Genomic DNA, 23,243 nt, shown 5'->3' with positions numbered 1-23,243 from the left:
TCTAATGTTGGGCTGCCTCTATAAGTTTTATTTATTTTTTTCCCTTTCGGCTTACTCCCATTTGGGGTCGCAGATCAATTGATCCGCATTGTCGAAAGTTTTACGCCGGATGCCCTTCCTGACACAACCTCAGTGTCTGAGGATAGCAGCCCCTAGTCTTTCAAGTTGGTCTCCCATCCAAATACTTAGCTTCCAAGAGCAGACGGTATTGGGCACACTCACTCCAGTGCGGCCCCGGGCAGACGCTATAAATGGTGAATTTAAACTCTTTTTAGCAGCTGTGTTGATTAAAATATTACTCGATGACCAAGTACACCAAGATGCTAATTTTGCTATGATTTGAGACAAAACAGACATTCATATATACCATTTATTTATGCAATTTTTTTGACATTTAAAAGTTTTGAAAGTGCACACACTGATCGTGATATGTCTCAACACTGATTTTCAGGATGGTCAAAGTGACTTCAGATGAGCAGTAAAAAGTTGTTTGAACCTCTTTAGCGTATTTCAGACGTAACATGCAGTGACAGTGCATGTGTCAGAGCACAGAACATCGGCTGCTGACTCTGGGTTTATTTGAGCCACTAACCTCCTGCTTAAACTTATTTAAAAAAAATTTTTTTTTTTTTTTCCAAATGTTTGTGTAGCTGCAATACTACATCTTAACAAATTAAAAAACATATATTAATTTCAAAACATGTTACAGCACAGTATGCTGAATTTAATTATGCAATAATCCTATAGAACTCATCCAGTAAAATGATAATAAAAATAATATATTAATAAAAATTTAATTAAATTATAACACTTATCAAGGTTATCAACTGATTATTGATTAAACTTTAGTGTTCTTTAATTTTCAGTGTAAACAATAAAAACATTGTGCATACAATAAAATGTCTACTCTATGTACACTCAAGTCTGTGTTAACCTATAGAAGGCAGTGAAATACAAGGTCCTTTGACTGTTAATGTCCACATTCCACTTTTATTCTCCTTGAAGGGGGAGTAGGCCTGATGGCCGTTATGAATATTTTAACAGGTTATACCTTTGTCCAGTTTGATGTTAGCGCAGACTGAAAATACCAGAAAAGGTATATCTGTACAGAGATAAAACACCCAGTATTCCCTTGTTGAAAATGGATATAGGATAAAAAGTGGATTGAAAATGGAGATCACATAGTGAAGAGCATTTGCAGCCACGATGACGTGTGATCTTACAGATGAGTGTCCTCATCTTCACCGGGGTCAGCCTTGAGTTTTGCCAGAGCAGCATGTACTCTGAACTGCGTACGGGACTCCATCGAGTAATCTTTGTAGTTTTGTCTACAAATCAAAACAGCAGACATGGTTAGATTGTGCCTTCAATATAACGATTATCAGTATTGAAGAACCCATTTAGTTATTTACCTGTCATGCATCAATAGGTCCAGCCTTTAAAGGCACCAGCTAACCAACATGACCACCCCAGTGTGTGTTATATTTTTATGTTTAGGGCAGACCTACATTTAACAGGCTAACAGTGACCTCTAGTGTTTCTGTAATGGCTGTATGCTGAGCAGGCAGAAAGACAGAACCCACTCTATTGTAATCCACTCCTATTTCAGCAGTCCCTGAAATAAAGACTTTGTTTATAAATGTTTGTATTTAGAGGGAAGTAATCAGTCATTCTAGAGTAATAAAATATGTTAGTACATTATATGACATAGACAGACTAAAACGTAAAAACCAAATTGTATCCATGTGGAATTTTGTTTGTCATTTCAGGAAATTATACTTCTTTGCCTTCTTGCTGACAGACAAAAAGATTGTTATTATTCTTATGTGTGTTTACATTACATATAAAGCTACAGTGAACAGGTTAGATTAGTGTGGCATAAACACTGGACACAAGAAAAGCTGTTAACTTAGATTCCTCCAAAACTAATACATTTAAAAGCACATTCATTAGCATATTTTTTTATTTGTTTAATCTGTACAAAAGAAAACATGGAAAGACAATAGTGCTGAACTATTTCTTGGCTTTAGCAGGAAAATGCTCTCACTGCTGGACAGAGTCAGCGTCCTGTCCTGTTTCCAGTCTTCAAGGCTAAGCCAAGTGAAAATAACCAGCTACTTTTCTACAGCCTTACATTTGCTACACAAACACAAGAGCAGTATCAAGCTTTTCATCTTCCTATCGGCAAAAAAGCACATTTTCTAATTTCAAACATTTTCTTAAAGTAAATATTTCTTGCAAGGTTGCGGTACTGGAATTGTACTACATAGGGGCTGCTTTTCGGTCAGCCAACTCTTTGCTTTGGAGTTTTGTGGTGCCAGTGAAATAGATTTCTTCCAGACTGAGTACTTTTAATTATTACTCACTACCTCCTCTTTCCAATAATTGGAATACTCTTTCTAGATGTTGTAATTACTGTTACAGTGCCTTGCAAAAGTATTCACCCCCTTTGCTTTTTTCCTATTTTGTTACCTTACAACCTGGAATTGACAATTGACATTTACAAAATTAATACTTTGCAGAGCCACCTTTTGCAGCAATTACAGCTGCAAGTCTCTTTGGGTATGTCTATATGAGCTTAGTACATCTAACCACTGGGTTTTTTTTGTGCATTCTGCAAAACTGCTCCAGCTCCTTCAAGTCTACAGGTGTACCACAGTTTTTAAACTCAGACCACAGATTCTCTATTGGGTTGAGGTCTGGGCTTTGACTAGGCCAGCCCAACACATTTAAATGTTTCTCTCTGATGAAAAACAGCCCCAAAAACATGATACTGCTACCATGATGCTTCACTGTGGGGATGGTGGTGGGGGTGATGAGAAGTGTTGGGTTTGCACCAGACATAGCGTTTCTTTGATGGCTAGTTCAATTTCAGTCTCATCTGACCACAGTACTTTCTTCCAGATATTTGGGGAGTCTCTCACAAACTGGAGATGCTCTTTCCTGTTTTTTTTTTTTTTTGGACAGATCAAGGAATAGGGCTGCACAGTGTTATTTGCTGACTAGTGAATCAATAAAATCATTATTATCAAGTACCTTTAATGCTGCTGTAGTTGTGCTTTTATGTTTTCTGAAACCAGATTGAAGTTCAGAAAGAACATTGTATGTTGAGATGGAGTGACACTTAGACTCTTCTTAGTTAGACTTAATTTAACTAATTATGTGATTTCATAAGGTAATTGGCAGCATCAGAACTTATTTAGGGACTTCATAGCAACACAGGTCAATACAAATGCACACACCAATTCTCAGTTTTTTTATTTTTTAAAAAAGTTTTTTATTTTAGTTCAACTTGGACTGTTTTGTGTAGATACACTACATAAAAGCCAAATAAAAATCCATTTAAATTGCAGGTTGTAATGTAACTAAATAGGAAAAAGACTGCATGTATCGGGCTGAGAGTCTGCTCAACAAGGAGGAGAGGAAACGCAGCTGTGTGATGTACAACATGTTCATTTGGAAGGTGGCTAAATAAGAGCAGGAATCTGGGGCAATATTTTTAAATAATTTCTGCACATTCATTATAATTAGTATGCATCAATAAAGCGTCTTTACAGCAGGAACTTACTTGGCCTTATGAAGTAGTTTAATAGCCTCGTCTCTTCTGCCTTGGTCTATGTAGAGTAGACTAAGCTCCACCAGAGAGTTGGGCACGAGATAGTGGTCAAACTTGATCTTCTTTTCACTGAGAACATAAAACAAAGGTGAATGAACTGTCACATATAGTTTCATTTTACATACATGAAGACATGCCCATAATGCTGCACACACAGCTGACAATTCATCCATGTAGTTAAATAACTTAGTGCTTGCAATAAATAAAACTCCCTTCCAAGACCTATTTGAAAGTGACCTTAATTGGAAGAAACATTATGTGATTTCAACAAGGCATGATGTCATTCTTGACTGCCATGCAAATAGTTACTGTATGACTTGGTGGAAGAGCTGATAGGCTTTTATAATTGCTGAGTAAACACTGCACCGTTAATACATCCAGTTACCTGCAGCCATTAAACACTAAGAAAAGCTGCAATTAAAACTTTGACAAGGACGATACTTTTTTATTTAAACTGTGAATGGTAAAATTTTAAAGTTAAACAGTCTTCTGGCCCTGATTCAACATGACTGGTAGTTCACTGTTTACAGAAGATTATAAAAATAATCCAGCTGCGCTCACCTGGAATACACTTTGCTAAAGCATTCCTCTGCTGCCTCGAGGAGACCCTGGTTCTTAAAGCACAGACCCTTCAGTAGGTGGATCACACAGTGGTCGTCCAATGAATACTCATTTCCTGGAGAGAGAAGAGCACACATCAGCATGTTTTTTTTTTTTTTTTTTGGGGGGGGGGTGAAATGGGTTTTATGTTGGCATATGTTGTATTACTAGGAGACTCCAGCAGAGTGCGCTCTGCCTCCACCAAAGTCTGCATCATGCCTTCAGTCAGCTCTGGCCGTTTGCTGATCATACTGAACCCATTCCACATGTACATCATCTCCTGTAACAAAACAATACATAATGTTGCAAGGCTCTGTGAGTCAAACACATCGCCTGTTGTGTATGTGTTTTTGTGTGTGAAGCTTTACCAGCACTGGTACTTGAAGCCTGACTGGGGAGGGGGACTTGTAGCGTCTGGCTTTACGGATAGCAAACTTCTCAGTAGGGGGAGACTTCCCTGCTATCTTCTGCTTCAAGGTGGGCACTTGCCTAAAGACACAGGAAAATATTAAAAACGAATTTGGAATCAAGGCATTAGGTCTGAGTCAGTGATACATTTGCTGTTAAAACTACATTCATCAGCTTTAAAAATGTTAAAACAAGCAATTCATGCCTGTTAGCACAGTGAATGAAAACTAGCCTGCATGTCATGTTTCCTTCCGAGCATCGGTTATATATACATTCTTACAAATTAGTGACACGTATTCAAAATAGTTTCAGAGGTAATGTATCAGCAGTAAGGTCAATAGAAGACTGAACAAATGATAGCTATTATGACAGAAAGTTTTGAAGAGAAACATTTCTGCAGTGACACTACTGATTTTCCTGTCATGGTATCAGAATTAAAGTCAGTCAAACAGGCGTGCTGCTTGTTTGACTGACTTCTTCTGACTATTCTTGAAGCCAATTGTAGAAAATCCAGTGGAAAACCTATATCAGGCATAAATGTTGATTCAAAAACAGAGTATTTTATAAGTCTTTGTTCAAGATCCCTTCCGATCATGTTTAATTTCTTAAACTCTTCATGTGTTTATGTAGAGCAAAACTGTAAGCTCTTTCATTACAGAGTTGGCCAAAAATGTTTCAGCCCCTGCACACCCTGTAGCAGATGCACATTTTAGTCCTACAGATTCATATAAAATGTATTTCACAAACAAGTACGTGAACAAAGCTGTTTGCCTCACAGCTACTCGTCTTTGCAGACATGTTGGTAAAGAAAAAAAGGAAGTACATAATGAGCCTAAGGACAGTAACAATAAAATATGCACATAGAGTGTGTGTTTACCTAAAGAGTTCTACCTCATCCTCCCCAAAAGGCCTGGCCTCATCCTTAGGCAACATACTGAGACATGCAGCTTTCATGTATACGTACATGGCCTAAGATAGATAAACATAAATTTGTGCACTTAATTTTGTTTCTGAAGATGCTTGACATGATGAAAACAAGTAAGTTCACAGTTTGTACCTTGGACCAGCGGCTCTCCTGGCTCAGCAGGTCTGCGTAGAAATAGGCCATCTTCCATGCTCGTTTATAGGTGAAGCACCACATCAGCTCCCAGTAGCACATGTGGTGGAACTGCTTCCATGCCTGCTGGGCCTTACAGCCATCTTCAAAAAGTGCCACTGCCTGTTAGCACAGTGAAATTACATCACAGAGCAGAATAATGCCAGTTTAAAGTCTTGCTGCATTTGAGGTATGTCGGGTGAATTAAACATTAACATTTGGCACTAGGCCTGTGTAGCTCAGGGGCTAAAACATGGCATTAATACATGTAATACATTACTACAGTAACAAGCAATTCATGCTTCACTTTATCCCTAAAAGAAATCACTTACTATTACTATGTAGGACTTGTGAGAGAAACATTAAAAATATTAAATGGTAGTACAGGTTGTAAAACATTACATGTTCCTGAAACACACCTCATCAATGTTCCCTTTGATTTCCTCAATCCTGCCTGCAAAAAAGAGGAATATTGCTCCCTAAAGAGGAAAGAAAACAGTTTGTGAGGTTAAATTTCTGCCTCCAGCATTACACTTTTACAGCATGTCTACAAACAGGCATACTGTATAGAAATTACTCTTGGTAGTGTTTGATTAAGACATTTCAGTACACATTGTGTCAGAGTTTTGAGTTTGTTCTCTGGGATGGGCTGACGTGTAGATATAAGGTGGAGAAGAATGTGAGTCAGGTGAAGTGGTAGGAGTGATAGCATGAAGGTGTGCAAGTGCATGCCAAAAGAAAAGAAAAACGTAATGGAAGGGAAGTGAAAGGTGGAGTGAAGTTAATCAGGGTGTGAGAGTGTGACAATAAAAAGAAAAACAATGTGAATGGCAGGAGGGATTTGTGGGAAAGCACTCACATGAAATAAAAAGCAGGAAAGTGTATAAGTAGAAAGACTGACGCAGCAGTGCCGTGAGGAAGTTTCGATGGCAAACAGCGGAAGGAAGACAAAAGTTTGAATGAGGAACTGGCAGGAGATGAGGAGGAGGAACATGCTCATTTTAAGCCCCACAAACATCAACGAAAAGAGCAAAATTACAAAGCACAAGCTGAATTTAGGGGCAATAAAGGGTCATTCAGGTTTGTCAATTTGTCTGACCTTGTATTTTGCCCATCGTTTCTAAAAAATAATCCTTGCTTACTAATTACAGAGATGTGGGAACATATTGAGAATGCAAAAACAAATATGACAAAGCAACATGTGGTGACGTGATGTGATCACGCAGTTTGTTCACACACCAACCATTTATCCAAATGATCGAAAACACTTTGATACACCATTTCCTAGTAAGCCAAAGTTTAATCTAAAAGTTAACCCATCTCACTTTGTGCATTGTTACCACATTCCATGGTCTCAATCAAGAGAACAATACAAAAACCATGTCAAAACTACTAAAAAAAGAGTTCAAATAATATGTAAAAAAAAAAAAAAAAAAAATTCAGCACTGTCAAGACGCCATTGGTCAACAGCCCAAATTAGTTTGTCAGTCTACTCAAGTTGAGCTTAATATAATAAATTCACAGGGATTTATTTCACACCCATGAGCAAATCAACTGCAATTCCACTGACATGAGCTGATTTCGATGTGAAATACTACCCTTTTTAAAGCTGTTAGCTGTTGTACATTGTATTTATTAAAACTGCCAAGCCATAACCACCACTTACATGCAAAGCTAAAGTAATGTTATATTTTGATGACTGGTTCCTCAGAAAAATATATTTGTTACAAATAATGTATAACTGCTCTTAGCAACTCAGTGTGTGGGGCCACATTCACACGAGAATGGCACATGTAAGGCACACCTTCATTATAGTACAGAAAGTTCCCAGTTTTTCCTACAGAGTTATTTGTTCTGTAAATGGACTGGTACTCACCCGTGGGTAGCGAAGCCGGAATGGTTTCAGCAGATTTTCAGCATCAACCACCTCTCCTTCACCAGTCCCTGAAAGGAAGAAACAGATATGTTATATAATATAGATCACGTTGTATGCTATGATATAACATGATCTGATAGGAGAGTTGACTGATCCTACGAAAGCAGATGCATGGGTGATATACAGCACTACCTAGGATGAAGGTGAGAAAGGTGTAGTAGCAGAGCAGTAGCAGCGCACACAACATGGAGCGCAGATTCAACCCTGTGGCACCGTCATGCAACAGAGACAGACCATATTCCTAAAACAGGACCACACATGTAGCAAACATGCATGAGTGTGCTATATACATGTATCATATACATGACGTATCATCATATATCATGACTGTGTTGCTGTGTTAGTTAATAAGTAAAGACATAATAAACGGAATGTAAACAAACACACCTTGTCTCCTGAGAAGCCTGCAAACTCCAAAACTTTGAGTATTCGTGGAGGAAATAAAGATAGTGTCTGTAAATAAAGAAGACATAATTAACAGTAATTAATCAGTGTGTAGCTTTTGAAGATATTTTTGAGACATACCAGATTAAATGCCCCCATTCCAAATGATATTCCTCCCTCTAAGTGAACATGGCTGGGTCCTTTGATACAGCTATGAGATTTTATGAAGGCATGTAGGTCTCTGGAAGATACAAGACACAGTTCAGCATAACAACCTAATACTCAAGAGCATAAGCAGATGTTGCTAAGCAAACAAAGATTGATCAACATCAGAGCACCAGAAGCAAAGATATTTTGAATTATATCTCTGGCATACAGTAGGTTGAATTATATCTCTGGCATACAGTAGGTTAAGCTCCAAAGACACTGGATCCTCCATTTCCCATAGTGCAGCTCTAACATTTTCACTGCACCATGCCAGCCTGATAAATGCCCATTTTCTTCAAACTACATGCTCCAGAGGGTTTCCCAGCCTGAGCTAACAATGGTGACATTACTGTGACATCATCTGGGTTAGTCACAGAGGATAGTATACATCAAATATTTATATAAGCTTCTCAATTGTGAACATCCACAGCTTTTCTGGGGACAAATGATGCAATCTGAAAACCTCACACTAGGCTCTGTGAAATTATAATGGCCATATGTTTGCACCTTTTCCAACAAACAACCTATGTGAATATTCTATTTAAATAATCAGAAAATAATCAGCAGGTGAATCAATAATAAACACAATCAGCTTTAGCTATACTGAACTGCATAGATAAAATACAATGCAAGTAATACTAATGCAATACTTACTTGTAAATCAGGTAACTGTTGCGTACTTTAATCCCCCCTTTGATAAAACTCACCATGTTCTCATCCTACAATACAAATAAAATAAGAGATAATTAAAAATATCTGAGTTAAGAAGCTTGGATTAGATTTCATTGAAATACCACAATACAAGATGACAAAAATGAAATGTATTTAAATTTGAACTACTTATTGTATTATGGTTGAGTTAAGATTATACAAGATGTTTACAGGCATATTTGAAATTATTTGTATATTTCTTACTTGTAATGATTCAAGGTTTATTACACCTATAGAATCATTGTCACTGTTTAGCAACACATAATACTTTACGACACTAGCTTGATGGTAGTAGTTCCACAGCAGTCATGGATTAGAGCTACACAGCTTTCTGACTGTGTTTTGGATTAAAAGCAGTTGCACTTGTGGACCGGGCTGCTAAGTTATCGAACTGTTAACACTTATTTGGATACATTCTTTTTGGGTTGTTCTTTTGTCATGAAGTACACAAGTCAGATTAACAAAGGACTATTTTGTTTGCAACTACAAGAGGACTCACCGAGTGTGTGTGTGTGTGTGTGTGTGTGTGTAGGACAAAGAAACACTCGTCAGCTAGACATTCACAATCTATGACTAATTAGGATCACACACACAGAGCTTTAGAAGTGCTTGATACCCCTAACCTCATCTATGTCCACAGGTCTACAGAGAGCACCCTGGACATCACGTCTTTGTTTTTGTCCAGACATGCAGCGTGAACTGTGGGACCTTAGACTACACACAGGTGGGTGTCTTTCTAAAATGTGCCTGGTTAGTTCAGTGGGCCACAGGTGTACTTCAATCAAGTTCTAAACACACACCAAGGGAAATGAAAGCAAACAGGATGCAGCTAAACACACATTTAACTGTGTTAAATGAGAGATTTCACTTTTTGTTAATACATTTTGGCAAAAAACTTGGCATTATGGGTTATTGAGTGGAGACCAACAGATAAAGGTGGCAATTTTATCCATTTAAAAATAAAACGATGTAAAACTGTATCAAAAACACAAAGCATGCAAAAGTGAAGTGGTCTGAATACTAATATGCAATGGTGTGTTTTAAAGAGTATCAGTCCACTGCACCTGTAAGAAGGTGAGAGCAGCTCTCTGGAGTAGGCACTCTGCATAACACACTTCAGCATGGAGCTGCTCTGCAAAAACACACCCATACACACAAGTACTAAGTAATAAATAACATGCAATGGTCAACAAGCAATAAAGCATAAAATCCAGCTGCACATGCCGTAGGGTTTCATCTTGTCCAGTAGTCTGGCTCTCGACCAAATACCTGTACAACTAATGGCATTCCCATCAGCCTCTGCTGTATTTTGTGTTCAGTGCAGATTTACCAACGTCAGCCGACTAATACAGGAAAGAAGGAAATATGAGTTTGGAGAAATTAGATATACTATTCTCCAAACCATCATCTGAAACAGTGTTTACTTCTGATGATGACAGCTCTGGTGGATCAGTCAGCTTTGTCCTGTAAACAAGTTTTCTGTGCATTTATTCAAAATCTGCTTTCTGATTGAAAACTGTGCTCTGGGTCGGCCTTCAAGATGAAAGACCAGAACAACTTCCAGGTGTAGTGAGGATCAGTCCTTGAGGGCCACTGTCCTGCTTATTTTCCAACTATCCCTGCTCTTGCAGCTTCTAACTGGCTGAACACACCTGATCCAGGTAATCAGCAGTGGGTCAGGCAGGCACAGTTGGAAAACAACTAGTACAGTGTCCCTCGAGGACTGGATTTAGAGACCCCTGCCGTGGAGTTAAAAATAAAATCACACACCAATTTAAATGTACTGGAAATACATCCTCAGGCATGTGTGCTTCTTATACACTGTATGATGGAAAACACAATGTAAATAAATAAGTCATTTTTGGTTGGATTTTCCCTTTAAAAGGAATAAGGCACACAATAATGAAGTAAAATGTAGTTTTGTATTGGAGTGGTGTCCTATTTTTTGATTGAGATTTTTAAATGGAGGACATAGCACCCAAATATTAAGATTGTGTTGAGCATGTTCCCCCCCCCCCTCGATAGCACCAAATCCTTTTACCTTCATTGAGTGATTCTCCTACTGATTTGTTAGCCAGAGTTGGGGATTTCCGTCGAAACCTAAAACGTCAAACAACATTTCAGTACCAGGAATGTGTGTCCATTCCTGCTGTGATAACCACATGGTTTTTGACACCTTCTAAATACATGTGTCCAATTTTGCTATCTTAGCCACTGTACAGCAGCTCCTGTCATGCAAACACTGTCCAATTGATAGCATGGTTTCAGGTAAATGCCCTCATGTAAATTAGCCTCTTCTGACTCACCAACTGTGGAAAAGTTAGCAAGACTTTTTTATGTTTGTGTGATTAAAATTATGATTTGTTTCAGACCAAACCCGGTGAAAACAATGTATAATGCACAGTCTTGGGGGAATCCTGACCTCTGACAGACCTCCTGGGCACTCTTCATGGTATTTCCTGCATTGCTGATGTCGTCATGCTGAAAAGTCATCATGGCCTGCATTTCCAGCACTGTGGCGTAGATAAGAGCATGGTACATGCTCTCATTCACCCTACATAGGAAACCACAGAGTTGCAGGATCAACATCATGCACATCACGCTGTAAACAAACAGAGGTAATGACAGAAGGGTAGCTACTGGATTTACTACACATGATCCTGTTGGGAAAAGAGAAGAAAACAAGTCTTGCTCTCTTTATTCTTTCTATTTCAACCACCCCAGTCTGTCTTGTGCATATTGTTTATTCTGCAGGGCTGCCATTGTCTTAGCTGTTGAATCAGTTGGACCTTGGGCGTCAGCTTCAGCAAACACTTCATATCCTGGAGGCCTGCAGAACCAGGGCCACCCTTATGTCTTAGCTGACAGGAAACAAGAGTTCACAGCTCACACCCCAAACATTTCTTAATATCACCACAAGCCAAATTCTGCTGACATCATGCCAACAACACACCACTATGAATCTGCTAAAATATTTTTTAAAAAAATTTAAAAAAAAAGGAGAACCCAGTATACTACATGCCTAACCCCACACAGTGAGAGCGGCTTAAAACCACCACAGAGACAAACATGACTCAGGATTGTTCTGTTACCTTGGCCGCAGCCTCTCCAGGCTCTCATTGAAGTGGTTGTTAAGGAAGAGATCCAGGGCCTCCATACACTCATCCAGGCACTCTTTCAGGGTCATCTGGGAGGAGCTGCCACGCAATACAAACATTTCTTAAAAAACATACGCATGATGAACGTAAAAGGACTAAACGCTGACTGATCTACGTGGTTTTGGGAGGTGCAGGATAACACACGAGTCAGCAGCACAGTGGACACTGATAAACATGGAGGATCTGTGCGCTTTCCACTGAACACTGCGCTGATGTGAAGCAGTTAGAGCGACATGCACTAAATAATATCAGCAACAGTCAGTGTTATTATAACCTCTTAACCTTTAAACCAAATAATGTGTAGCTCTAATCCATAACCAAATCTTAACCTTTAAAACACAGCGCTTATGGGAACTGGAGTTTTTTTTGCGGTCCGTAAAAAATACTTTCCGCATCACTTAGTGAAAAGATTATAAGACTTTAAAAGACTCCTTCCTGGTGCTGCAGCCTCCGCTTTAATTTATCTGGAACTATTTTATGACAAAACTCCAACACAACCAGTTGAAGAGAAGAGAAGCGGTTTACTAGCACGTCCTGCTACTGGTGGGGATGTCTTTATTTCCAGAGTAACTTGTTTTTCACCAGCTGACTCAGAGAGCAAAGACAAATCGGTTACTCGGCCAAGACGCGACGCTCCGAGGAAAAAAGTCTAATTTGAGCGTGTCGGTGAACTTTCAGTTGTTCATACTCACTTTTCTGCAGCATTTGCGTTTTTCCCATTAGACATGTTCACTCTCCGGGCGGCGTGCCCCAACACCTGTTAGGAGCTCAGCAGCACTCGCAGAAAACCAAGATGCATTCAGGGCCTACTCTGTAAAACCGAGCTTTTAAACTGGACCGGTTGATGTAGTAGATGGCGTGAAGTTATCAAGACTTTGCCTTTCGGTTAAATCCACGTAAGGTGCCCTGCGGTAAAGGTATGCATTCATCTGTGTGGATGCAGTTACGTTTAATAGTTGGAGTGTGCGCACTGGAGGCGCATCTGACTCCGCCTCTGTGACACCACTGCCACGCACACATTACAGCATTGTCTGAATCACAGGATTAGGTGCGGGTAGATCCCAGTTCAGTCGTGATCTGGGCCCGTATTCACAATACGGCCCGGTTTAAGAATTTCTTTAGCAGAGGACAAAATGGCAGAAAGAAATATTCTCCTAACACTAAATGATCATGAGTTAATTAAACGCTACAGGTTGGATCGCGGTGCGATAATGTTTGTGGTCAAACTTATTAGAGATGCGCTCACATCTTCCAACCAACGTAGTAATGTCATAACGCCAGAAATGAAAGAGATTACAACATTGAGGTATTTGGCAACTGGAAAAATGCAACAGTGCAGTAGTATTGACTTGTTTGTCACAACCTTCCATCAGCAGAGTGATCACACAAACTACTGAAACGCTTTCACAGCTACATATAGTGACATAGAAATCTTCTGGTTTCCCAGTCTCTTCTGTCCAGTTTAGTTTTCTTGTTCTTTTACTTCCTTCCATCTCTCTTGGATTGTTGGCTACATGCCATCCAGAAGTGCAACTTAAACAGACTGTCCTGCATTCATTTAAATTGCTAAAAGGTTAGCCATTTAGCTCCCATCAATCTCAAATGGATTACAAGTAATAACATCAGTATGGTAAACAAATGTAAACACTTACATATAGTAACTACTGCGTGGAAATTGGTAGACACATTTTCAACATTTGGCTGTTTTAATTTGAATTAACTTGAAGATATTTAGCCTACAGAAACTTTGCATAAAGTAGCCTGTATTCATGATTAATCAATTTCTTAATGCAAACATTATATGATTTCACTGTCCATTCTATTATCATATATTCTATTTTCACAAAGAGCGCATTTTAAGACCTTTACAGATAGTTTTTGATCAACCAATCACAGTCCTTGAAATGCTGCGTCATCCCTAGCAACGGGGTCGACCACACCTCCTCACTAAAATAAAGGTTTTTGTACTTTCCTTAGTCAGAGCTGCTGTGACAAGTTCATAACTTGACCTGATCAGTAAAAATGTGGCAACTGAAGATCCCTGTCATCTTTTCTTTATAACAACACTCTCTCTAACATTATACAGTATCTCATGTGAAGTTCCATAGGCTGTGTCTACATTTAATAATGGCTGAAACCCAAAACGTGACCATCAACATACATAAAATGATTAACAAGCATGACAGCCTTTCAACTATGATGACGAGTCATCCATGTAGAGCTTAAAGAGGTTAAATATTAATACAGACAGCAATAAATCAGGCAGTAACCCATACATCAAAAGACCTATGAAACAAATAAGTAAAGGTGCAAGCTTCAAATACATAGCTGTAATCAAATCAGAACCACTAGCCCCACCTGCAGGCAGCTACCCAATAAATTGAAGCGTGAACTGCATGCTTTTATTTAGCATTGGAATATTTTACACAGGACCATGTGCAGGCTTTCCAGCCTTGATACCTGCCTTATATGGCATCATAGCCTCTTCATGACACACAGTCACATGTTTGCTCAAACCTTTCCTTTCCTTTGAGTCTGTGCAGAGTGAAGATTTGTTTCTGAACATAAATTCTTTGATTTTGACCAATTATTGTCCTAATGCTTTGGTGGTCTGTGACCTGCTTATCAGACAGTGGTTCTGTATATTTGCCAAACATTTGTTGACCTTTTGTGATGAAAATAATTAGACATTGTCAAGTCAACAGCTACTTCCTGCAGATAGTAGACCTTCCTCATCTTGGCTTGATCCCTGATGTAGCAATGCTGATGTTCATGCTGTCCTGCAGTCTATGGAAATGTTCTATGACACATCTATGTCTGATCATGTCAATATTTTAGGAGTCTTGATGTGGTGAGTTTTCCAGAGAAGCTGGATAAAGGTGACATTAAAGCAAGCATTTTATGTTCCACTGTGGATAATGAGAAATATTTTATTGATGGTCATAAATACATGACAGATATCTGACAGGTGAGTCCTGTTCACCTATTTAATGTTAGAAGGTCTTTACCAGTTTCTGGCAGTCAGTCTCTTTCAGACAACACCTGTGCAGTTTCCTGCTTCACACACAGAGTCAGGGGCAGAGTTCAGGGTGTCATTCATGCTTCCAGTCTCCGCCTCCAGCCTCCAGTCTGAACCTACACTGCTCCATTGCGGAAGTTGAACCTCAGTCTTCAGCAGCCGCGTTATGAGGATCACCAAGAAGTCCGCGCTGCTCCTCGTAGGTCAGTCTTGTTCAGAGCCGAGCGGAGACATTTCAGAGAGTGTGTCGGAGAAACTGTGTTAGGATGTGTGTCCTCTTTAAAACTCAATAAAACTCGAACTACCGTGTTTGTGCGTCCTGCATCCATTCCTGTGTTTTCATGTTCATCTCGTTAGAGATTTGAACCATGTAAATAAAGTCTGAATACAAATGTCACATTATAGGTTTTCTTTCTAGTCTGTCAGTTTGTTGTCATGTTTTTCCAAGACTGTATGTTTTAGAATAAAACAGCACATTGTTAGAAAATACACTCAATGACAAAATTTTACAGTGACAGGAAACTGCAGAAGTAGCTGAGTTTTCTCGGTGTGTGAGTGAGAGACAGAGCCTTCCTTATTAAACAGCTACACTTTCTCTCCTTAAATGTGAACTGAAAACTCTGTTTTCCTCCACATTGTGATTACTTCAACTGAAAACTGAGACACTGTGTGGCGGGTTCAGTATTTGATGCTCTGGTTGACTTTCAGTTCGTAATCACCTGCAGAAAACCTCCATGGTCTGTGCGTAAAAGTTATGTGTGTGTGTTTGTGTGGATGTGTGTCTGGAGTGAGACAGTGTGGTTGGTTGATTAGCTGCACACCTGTGGGCATAGGAGGAAGAAGTTAGATAGGGAAGACACAGGTGGTTGGAGTGGGGAAAAATGAGGATAGGAGGAAGCCACATAGGTTTTCAATCTTGACGTGTAGTTTTAATATTTTAATCTTGCCAAGTCAGTATACTGCATTTTTGTTGCTTTGGCTATTTTTCTTTTGATAATAAAGTGTTAAACGCATATTTTTGGCGGACATTGTTTTTTACGGCGTGAGTTGGAAACGTCTTCCTTTTTTCCCCTAGTGGCACTTTTTTTGTTGTTAGATTGCCTCTACACTAAGTTGAAAACATTGGTTTTTGTAAACCCTTTTTTGTGACAAAGGGACGGCGCTGGATGCGAAGGAGACGAGGACAGCTGAGCGTAATCAATGGGATTGAAATGAGTGACAGCCTGAACAACGGAAAGTCTGCAGACTCATGGTAGGATTGTTTAAAGTTGTTGAGTGTAAAAGATTAAAAGATTAAAATAATAAAAGATTAATTTAATTTAATTTATTATTAAAATATAAAAGATGATTCGGCTACTGCCCCCGCGACCCGGTCCCGGATAAGCGGAAGAAGATGGATGGATGGATGGAGTGTAAAAGATTGGCCTTCTCATAGAAAGGCTATAAGGTAAATCCTGCAACAATTTTGAATAAAGTCTCCAATAATTCCGCTAATTCATAGAAAAATGAGTAATGTGAAAATGAAAGTCTTAAAAGACCAGTCAAACCTACGTTTAAAGCAATGGAAGCAAAAATAATATCGCAACAAAAGGAAAGGCATTCCAGGATAAAGAAACTCCATAAACTAACAAAGGAAGTTGAACAGTTAATGCTTTTCAAACGTGCACGATGTGCGGACAAAACATGAAATGTTTGTAAAGCTGTGTGTGGAAACGAAGGATTTGCATGAATCACTGAAACCATTATTACCTGAGGATGAAATGACAAAACAAAATGAATGGTTTGAAACAAGGATGCAAATCAGTGAAAAAGTAATACAAAGAATGGAAGAGTGGCTGCTTGATAATAAAGAGCAAAACAATGGTGGTGATAATGGCTTTGATCATGAGGACGAGGACGGTCACAGTGCACTGAATCCAACGTTGGTCAATAAAACTACTGCTGAAAATACATCAGTGGTAAATGATGATATTGGTCCCGGTGACAGTGTTTCAAATACTGGTGGTAAAACATGCTCATCAGCTGGTCGTTCCAGCCACAAGTCTTCAAGGTCCTCAGCTTCTTTAGCATGCTTAAAGACCGAAGCCGAAAGGGCTGCTCTCGTTACTGAAGCAGCCACCCTAAAGGAAAAACATCAACTGGAAGCTCAGGAAGAGCAAATTAGACAAAAAAAGGAAATGCTTGAATTGCAAGGTCAAATTGCTGCTCAAACGGCAAAAGTGTCTGTGCTCAAGTACAACGGTTCTGATGTCCAGAGCTCCAGGGCTGTTTCAAACGGAATGAATTCATATCTGGAAAGGTCAAAATCCACTCTCAGATCCGCTGCTGTGGAGTTTGTACTACAAAGCTCGAACCACCAGTTCAAATATCCACCAGCAGGTGGCAGCAATTATACAATTATACAGGCCTGGCTCAAGGATTCAGGTCATCAGTTCACCTTTTCATCTAAAGGAGGCCATATAGCTGCCACAACAATGGGTGCAAGGCACAAAGAAACCTTTTTATAGCAAGCTTGTGATCTGAATTCAAAACTAAGCATTCCTCAGGAAACGTGTCACATCTCACAGGAACCCAACATGAATGTCCTACAGGAACCCAGGAACACTCAATGTGATAACTCACTGCAAGCTAGTATGGACCAAATCAATGTTCTTACTATTATGCAATGACAAAATGATATAACATCTCTATTATTGCAGCAACATTCAACATCATGGTTACCTCCAAGGGATATACCAACATTTAATGGAGACCCTCTTGAGTATAATGGATTTATCAGAGCCTTTGAGCATGGAGTGGAAGGAAAGACTGCTAGCAGCTTAGACTGCTTATACTTTTTGGAGCAGTACACAAAAGGACAACCGAAGGAGCTGGTTAAGAGTTGTCAACACATGCCACCAGATAAAGGATATCAGAGAGCAAACACTCTTAAAAGAACACTTTGGAAACGAGCAAAAAATAGCTACTGCGTATATGGAGAAAGCTCTTGGATGGCCATCAATAAAAGCAGAGGACGTTAAAGCTCTACAAGATTTTCCTTTGTTTCTGCGTGTTTGCTGTAATGCAATGGAGGACATCAGCTACAAGTCAGAGATGAATATGTCATCCAATATGCGTGTCATAATTTTGATGTTGCCTTATAAACTGAGGGAGAAATGGAGAAACACTGCTTATGATCTACAGGAAAGACATCATTGCCAAGCAGGTTTCAGTGACATTGTTAAATTTGTTGAAAGACAAGTGTCTATTGCTTCAAGCCCAGTTTTTGGAAACATTCAGGATACAGTTATCTCATTATCAAAGCCTAAAAGTGGAAACAAGATCTCACAGATTCGTTTAAAAGGAAAAGGAAGCAGTTTTGCCACATCTGTGGCAACTGTTAATTCTGGGACTCAAATGCAAAAACAAAGCTACTGACCTCAAACACCGATAAAGTTGTCTTGTCTGCTGTGTGAAGAGGGTCACAAATTGGAGTCGTGTCCCAAAATGGAGAAGATGTTGCATCAAGAGAAAACTGATTTCTTAAGAGAGAAAGGTGTTTGCTTTGGATGTTTATCAGTTGGACACATGAGCAAGGACCATCATAGGCGTCTGTCCTGCAAATTATGTAACCTCAAACATCCTACCATCCTTCATATCGACAAATCGCCGTACTGCTCAGCCCGTGCCTGTGTGGTCTCTCCCTCACAGGCAGTCGCCTGAGCACCACCAACCAGTTCAAGTCCTTTAGACCATTTTCCATCCCCTTGGGCTGCACCCTCACCCACCTTTCTGCCGTCATGCCAACCAATTTCGCCTCCTTCCTCTTGTTTCTCACCGTCTCGTACATCCCTCTCACACTCCTCCACACCCCTCCTTCCAAAACCTCAGGATTCACCCTCAACCACTTCGCCCCGTGCAAAATAAAACTTCGCGAGCCCTGCCCCTGCTCGCTCCGCCTCCACCACCCCTTTCAAACATTCTCTCACAAACACCGCATCCAACTTCAACTGTACCTCCGGAACATCCCCCCCCCCCTCTCTATTCCTGCCATCATACACCTCCTACCTACCCAACTCTTACCCCCCCCCCCCAGGCAATACTTCTCCCTTCACCACCAGTATTTTCCCTGTCAGTGTCAACCGTCTCTTCCTCCACCTCCCTATCACCCCCCTTAATTTCGTTATTCTCTCCTCCCAATTCTTTCCCCCTCTATTCCCTTCCTCCAACCACACACCCAACACCCGCAGTGGCCCTGTACAGTAGCCAATGCCTCCACCTCCTCCACCCTCCTGTCCATCTCTTTCCCAAAACACTTCACATGACTCTTCTTTCTATTCAGCTTCGCTCCGGCGGCCTCCCTGAAATCCTCGAATATCTGCAATGCACATCTCAAACTCTCCTCCAAATCCAACAGTAGCGTTGTATCGTCCGCATACTGCGTTACCTTAATCCTGCCCCCAACCCCCCCCAACCCCCCGAGGTTGCCTGTTACAATTCATAATGATTCTGGCCATGATATCACCATTCCTGCAAAGTGAAAGTGCACAGTAGCAGAAATTAGTGCTTACCAGAGCATCTTGTCAAAACAACACACGGTGGCAGAGTCACATGAGACACCCCCGACTCTTATCAGAAACTGAGTCGCCTCAAACCCCCAGCTTAAACTTCAATTTTGGAGAGTCCCTGATTCCACAAGAATGGAAAGAGCGCATCACTCACCAGCTCAACAACATGTCTGGCGTGTTTGCACAGCATGATCTGGATTTTGGCCGAACTGACAAAGTAACACACCATATAAAACTCTCTGACGAGACTCCTTTTAAACAGCGGGCTCGATCGATACACCCTCAGGACATTGACGCTGTTCGGAAGCACATACAGGAGCTTCTTGACACAGGAGTTATCAGGGAGTCAGAATCACCATTTTCGTCACCAATTGTCGTGGTCAAGAAAAAGAATGGTCAGGTCCGCGTGTGCATTGATTACAGGCTCCTAAATCTCCAGACCATAAAAGATGCATATGCCCTTCCGAAGTTGGAGGATACGTTCTCGGCACTCAATGGCTCCCAGTGGTGTTCCGTCCTTGACTTGAAATCAGGATATTACCAAATTGAGGTTGAGGAGGCAGACAAGCCGAAGACTGCTTTTGTATGCCCTCTTGGCTTCTGGGAGTTCAACCGAATGCCTCAAGGGGTGACAAATGCCCCTGGCACTTTCCAGCGATTAATGGAAAAGTGCATGGGGGACATGCATCTGAAAGAAGTGTTAGTTTTCTTTGATGACTTGATTGTGTTCTCAAAGACCCTGGAGGAGCATGAGGCAAGGTTGATGAAGGTGCTCACTCGCCTTAAAGAATTTGGGTTGAAACTATCTCCAGAAAAGTGCACATTTTTTTAGATTTCAGTCTGTTACCTTGGTCACGTGGTCTCCAGGGATGGCGTAGAGACTGATCCGGAGAAGGTAGCTGCACTTACACTGTGGCCAGTCCCCTAGAACTTACGAGAGCTGAGATCTTTTCTTGGGTTCGCTGGGTATTATAGGAGGTTTGTTAAAGGTTACTCCAGCATTGTTAAACCTCTCCACAACCTTACCTTTGGCTATCTGCCTTCTCAGAAGAAAGTCAGACTGAAGCAAAGAGCAGATCAGTACCGGAGCCTGAAGGAGTCCTTTGGGATTCGATGGACACCCATGTTTAAGACATGTCATTTCTCAGCTTGAGCATGGTGACAAACCACCCTCCATCTTGAGGAATGAGCTCCCTGAGCTTCCACTCCTCTTGAGAGAGCTAAACCGACTGGAGCTTCTGAACAGCATCTTGTACAGGCGACGCCAAGTAGGCCCTGAGGTAACTTTCCAGCTTGTACTGCCAGTTGAGCTTCATGACATAGTTTTGACCAGCCTGCATGACCATATGGGTCACATGGGAATTGACCGTACAATGGACCTCGTAAGAACCAGATTTTATTGGCCAAAGATGGCTTTGGATGTTGAAAGGAAGGTGAGGACTTGTGGTAGGTGTGTACGGAGGAAGGCACCACCTGAGAGGGCATCGCCTCTTGTCAACATCAAGACCACAAGACCACTCGAGCTCCTCTGCATGGACTTTCTCAGCCTTGAACCTGACATGAGTGGGACCAAAGACATTCTTGTGATCACAGATCACTTTACAAAATTTGCAGTGGCCATTCCGACGACCAATCAAAAAGCCTGCACAGTTGTGAACTGCCTGTGGGAGAATTTTATGGTGCACTATGGTATACCAGAAAGGCTCCATAGCGACCAAGGGCCAGATTTTGAGTCCCGCATGATAAAGGAGCTTTGTCAGGTGGCTGGTATACAGAAAGGGAGGACGACACCATACCATCCTAGGGGAAATCCCGTTGAGCGATTTAATCGCCCGTTATTAGACATGCTAGGCACCCTTCACAACCAAGAGAAATCTCATTGGCGTGATTTTATAAAAACCCTGGTACACGCCTACAATTGTTCCAAGAATGACACAATAGGTTTCACGCCATATGAATTGATGTTTGGTCATCAACCTCGGTTACCAGTTGATCTGGTGTTTGGATTGCCAGTGAAAACAGGCCGACACAGGTCTCATTCTGATTATGTACAAAGCCAAAAATTACGTCTTGAACAAAGCTATAAGATAGCTATAGACAATGCTAATAAAACAGCACACAAGAACAAGGCGAGGTTCGACAGGTGCGTAACTGCCTCAGACTTGGAAGCTGGGAATAGAGTATTGGTGAGGGATGTCCGCATTCGGGGAAAACATAAGATCTCAGACAGATGGGAGTCAAGTGTTTATGTAGTGGTGAGCAGAGCAGGCAACCTTCCGGTGTATACCGTCAAACCTGAAAGCAAAGATGGCCCCCGAAGGACACTGCATAGAGACTTGTTACTTCCATGTGGATATTTGCCAAAAGATGAAAATAATGAGCCTGTCAGGAAACCTGCGAGGAGGCCAGCGACCCGTGCGAATCCTGCTGTGAATACCGGTGACTTCTCAGAGGATGAGAATGATGAAGTTATACCAGCGTACTGGTTTAGGCAACCCCCAGGTGCTCAGGTCTCCCAAACCTATGAGAGTATGGAACAGGTTGATCCAGCTGCATCTGGTGCACACCAGCTGCAACATGCCACACCTACAGATGTATGTCCTGTGGCGAGTCCTGTAAATACCCAAGCTCTTGACTGCATTCCCAAAATCATCAACTCACTGGATAAGTTTGCTTGTACCCCAGATAGTTCCTTAAGGCCCAGTGAGCCTGCTTGTCACCAGATTGACAATGAGCGGTTGTTCAATGAAAGAGTCATACCCACCAAATGAAGCAATACAGCAAACTCGACTAGAAATGACAAATGACTTCATGTTCTGCCCCCTCCGATAGTAACGTCTCAACCATTATCATGTACCTGGACGTACATGAGTTCAAGGGGGGAGGATGTAGCCTAGTCTTAAAATGCATAAGCAAATCAAATGGTATCTCCTAAAAGACCTTAAAACATTTGTTTTGTTCTGAGATAAATAAATGGTTCATTGTGTGATTTCATGGTTATACATGCATGTTAAGAAAGGGTTAATGTTTTGGCTCCGTTGTCAGACATTGAGCCTGCCAATCAGCAAGCTAGCTGCCAATCAGCAAGCTAGCTGGCATAGTTGCCACCTATCACTTCCGCATTCCAGTGTCCATGCTTTTCGGTTTTCACTGTGCTGATATCGCATGTGTGCCGCTCAGAAAATCGCAAGGACCGTCTGTTGCCATCCGACTGGAAAGAAATGGTGCACAGAGCCAGTGAAGTGTCTGATCAACTGTTGTGAAAACTGTGAAAACTACTCAACGGTGAGCTGTGTTGTTATGTTGAGAGCCGTGGGTAACACGAATGAGGAGTTACCTTATATGTTGGATTATCGAGTCATGGTAATCTGAGGGTTAATTTTTTGTGCATTCTCTTGCTGTTACCGGTGCAGCGAGGGATAAATAAGCACGTGACCCTAAATGCCCTAGGTTGTTTTCTGTGATTCAGTTAGGTCAAGTTAAAGGTGCAATGTGTGATTTTGTTTTCCAATGCCAATATACTTGCTGATTAAATGTCTTTGTGGAAAGGGAAGGAAATTC

General features: G+C 40.9%; 1 protein-coding gene and 1 long non-coding RNA gene across 7 annotated transcripts; one reads left to right on the top strand and one right to left on the bottom strand.

The window, feature by feature from the left end:
• Positions 1-356: 356 nt before the first annotated feature.
• Positions 357-13,076, bottom strand: LOC113140424 (tetratricopeptide repeat protein 39A). Of its 6 annotated transcripts, none has more exons than XM_026324187.1 (18): positions 12,809-13,076; positions 12,051-12,155; positions 11,381-11,512; positions 11,000-11,058; positions 10,023-10,090; positions 8,902-8,966; positions 8,182-8,281; positions 8,044-8,109; positions 7,786-7,897; positions 7,597-7,664; positions 6,140-6,199; positions 5,682-5,843; positions 5,502-5,593; positions 4,585-4,705; positions 4,385-4,496; positions 4,178-4,292; positions 3,569-3,685; positions 357-1,328 (listed from the first exon to the last, which is right to left on the bottom strand). In XM_026324187.1, exons 1-18 carry the CDS (start codon positions 12,841-12,843, stop codon positions 1,220-1,222), a joined length of 1,698 nt encoding a protein of 565 aa, XP_026179972.1. In that variant the 5' UTR covers positions 12,844-13,076; the 3' UTR covers positions 357-1,219. The 6 variants fall into 6 exon arrangements, with proteins under 6 accessions (XP_026179972.1, XP_026179973.1, XP_026179974.1 ...); XM_026324188.1 differs by having other exon boundaries at positions 7,789-7,897; XM_026324189.1 differs by lacking the exons at positions 12,051-12,155; positions 12,809-13,076 and having other exon boundaries at positions 10,023-10,085; positions 11,381-11,457.
• A 2,136-nt stretch (positions 13,077-15,212) lies between these two features.
• On the top strand, positions 15,213-16,584 carry LOC113140455 (uncharacterized). Its single transcript, XR_003296645.2, has 3 exons — positions 15,213-15,338; positions 16,290-16,387; positions 16,480-16,584. It is a non-coding gene; the product is annotated as an uncharacterized LOC113140455 (long non-coding RNA).
• Positions 16,585-23,243: the final 6,659 nt, after the last annotated feature.

Source organism: Mastacembelus armatus, chromosome 8 (genome assembly GCF_900324485.2).
Source record: "Mastacembelus armatus chromosome 8, fMasArm1.2, whole genome shotgun sequence".
Taxonomy (NCBI): domain Eukaryota; kingdom Metazoa; phylum Chordata; class Actinopteri; order Synbranchiformes; family Mastacembelidae; genus Mastacembelus; species Mastacembelus armatus.
Note: the sequence above shows the minus strand (reverse complement) of the source record. Positions and strands in the feature narration are given on the sequence as shown.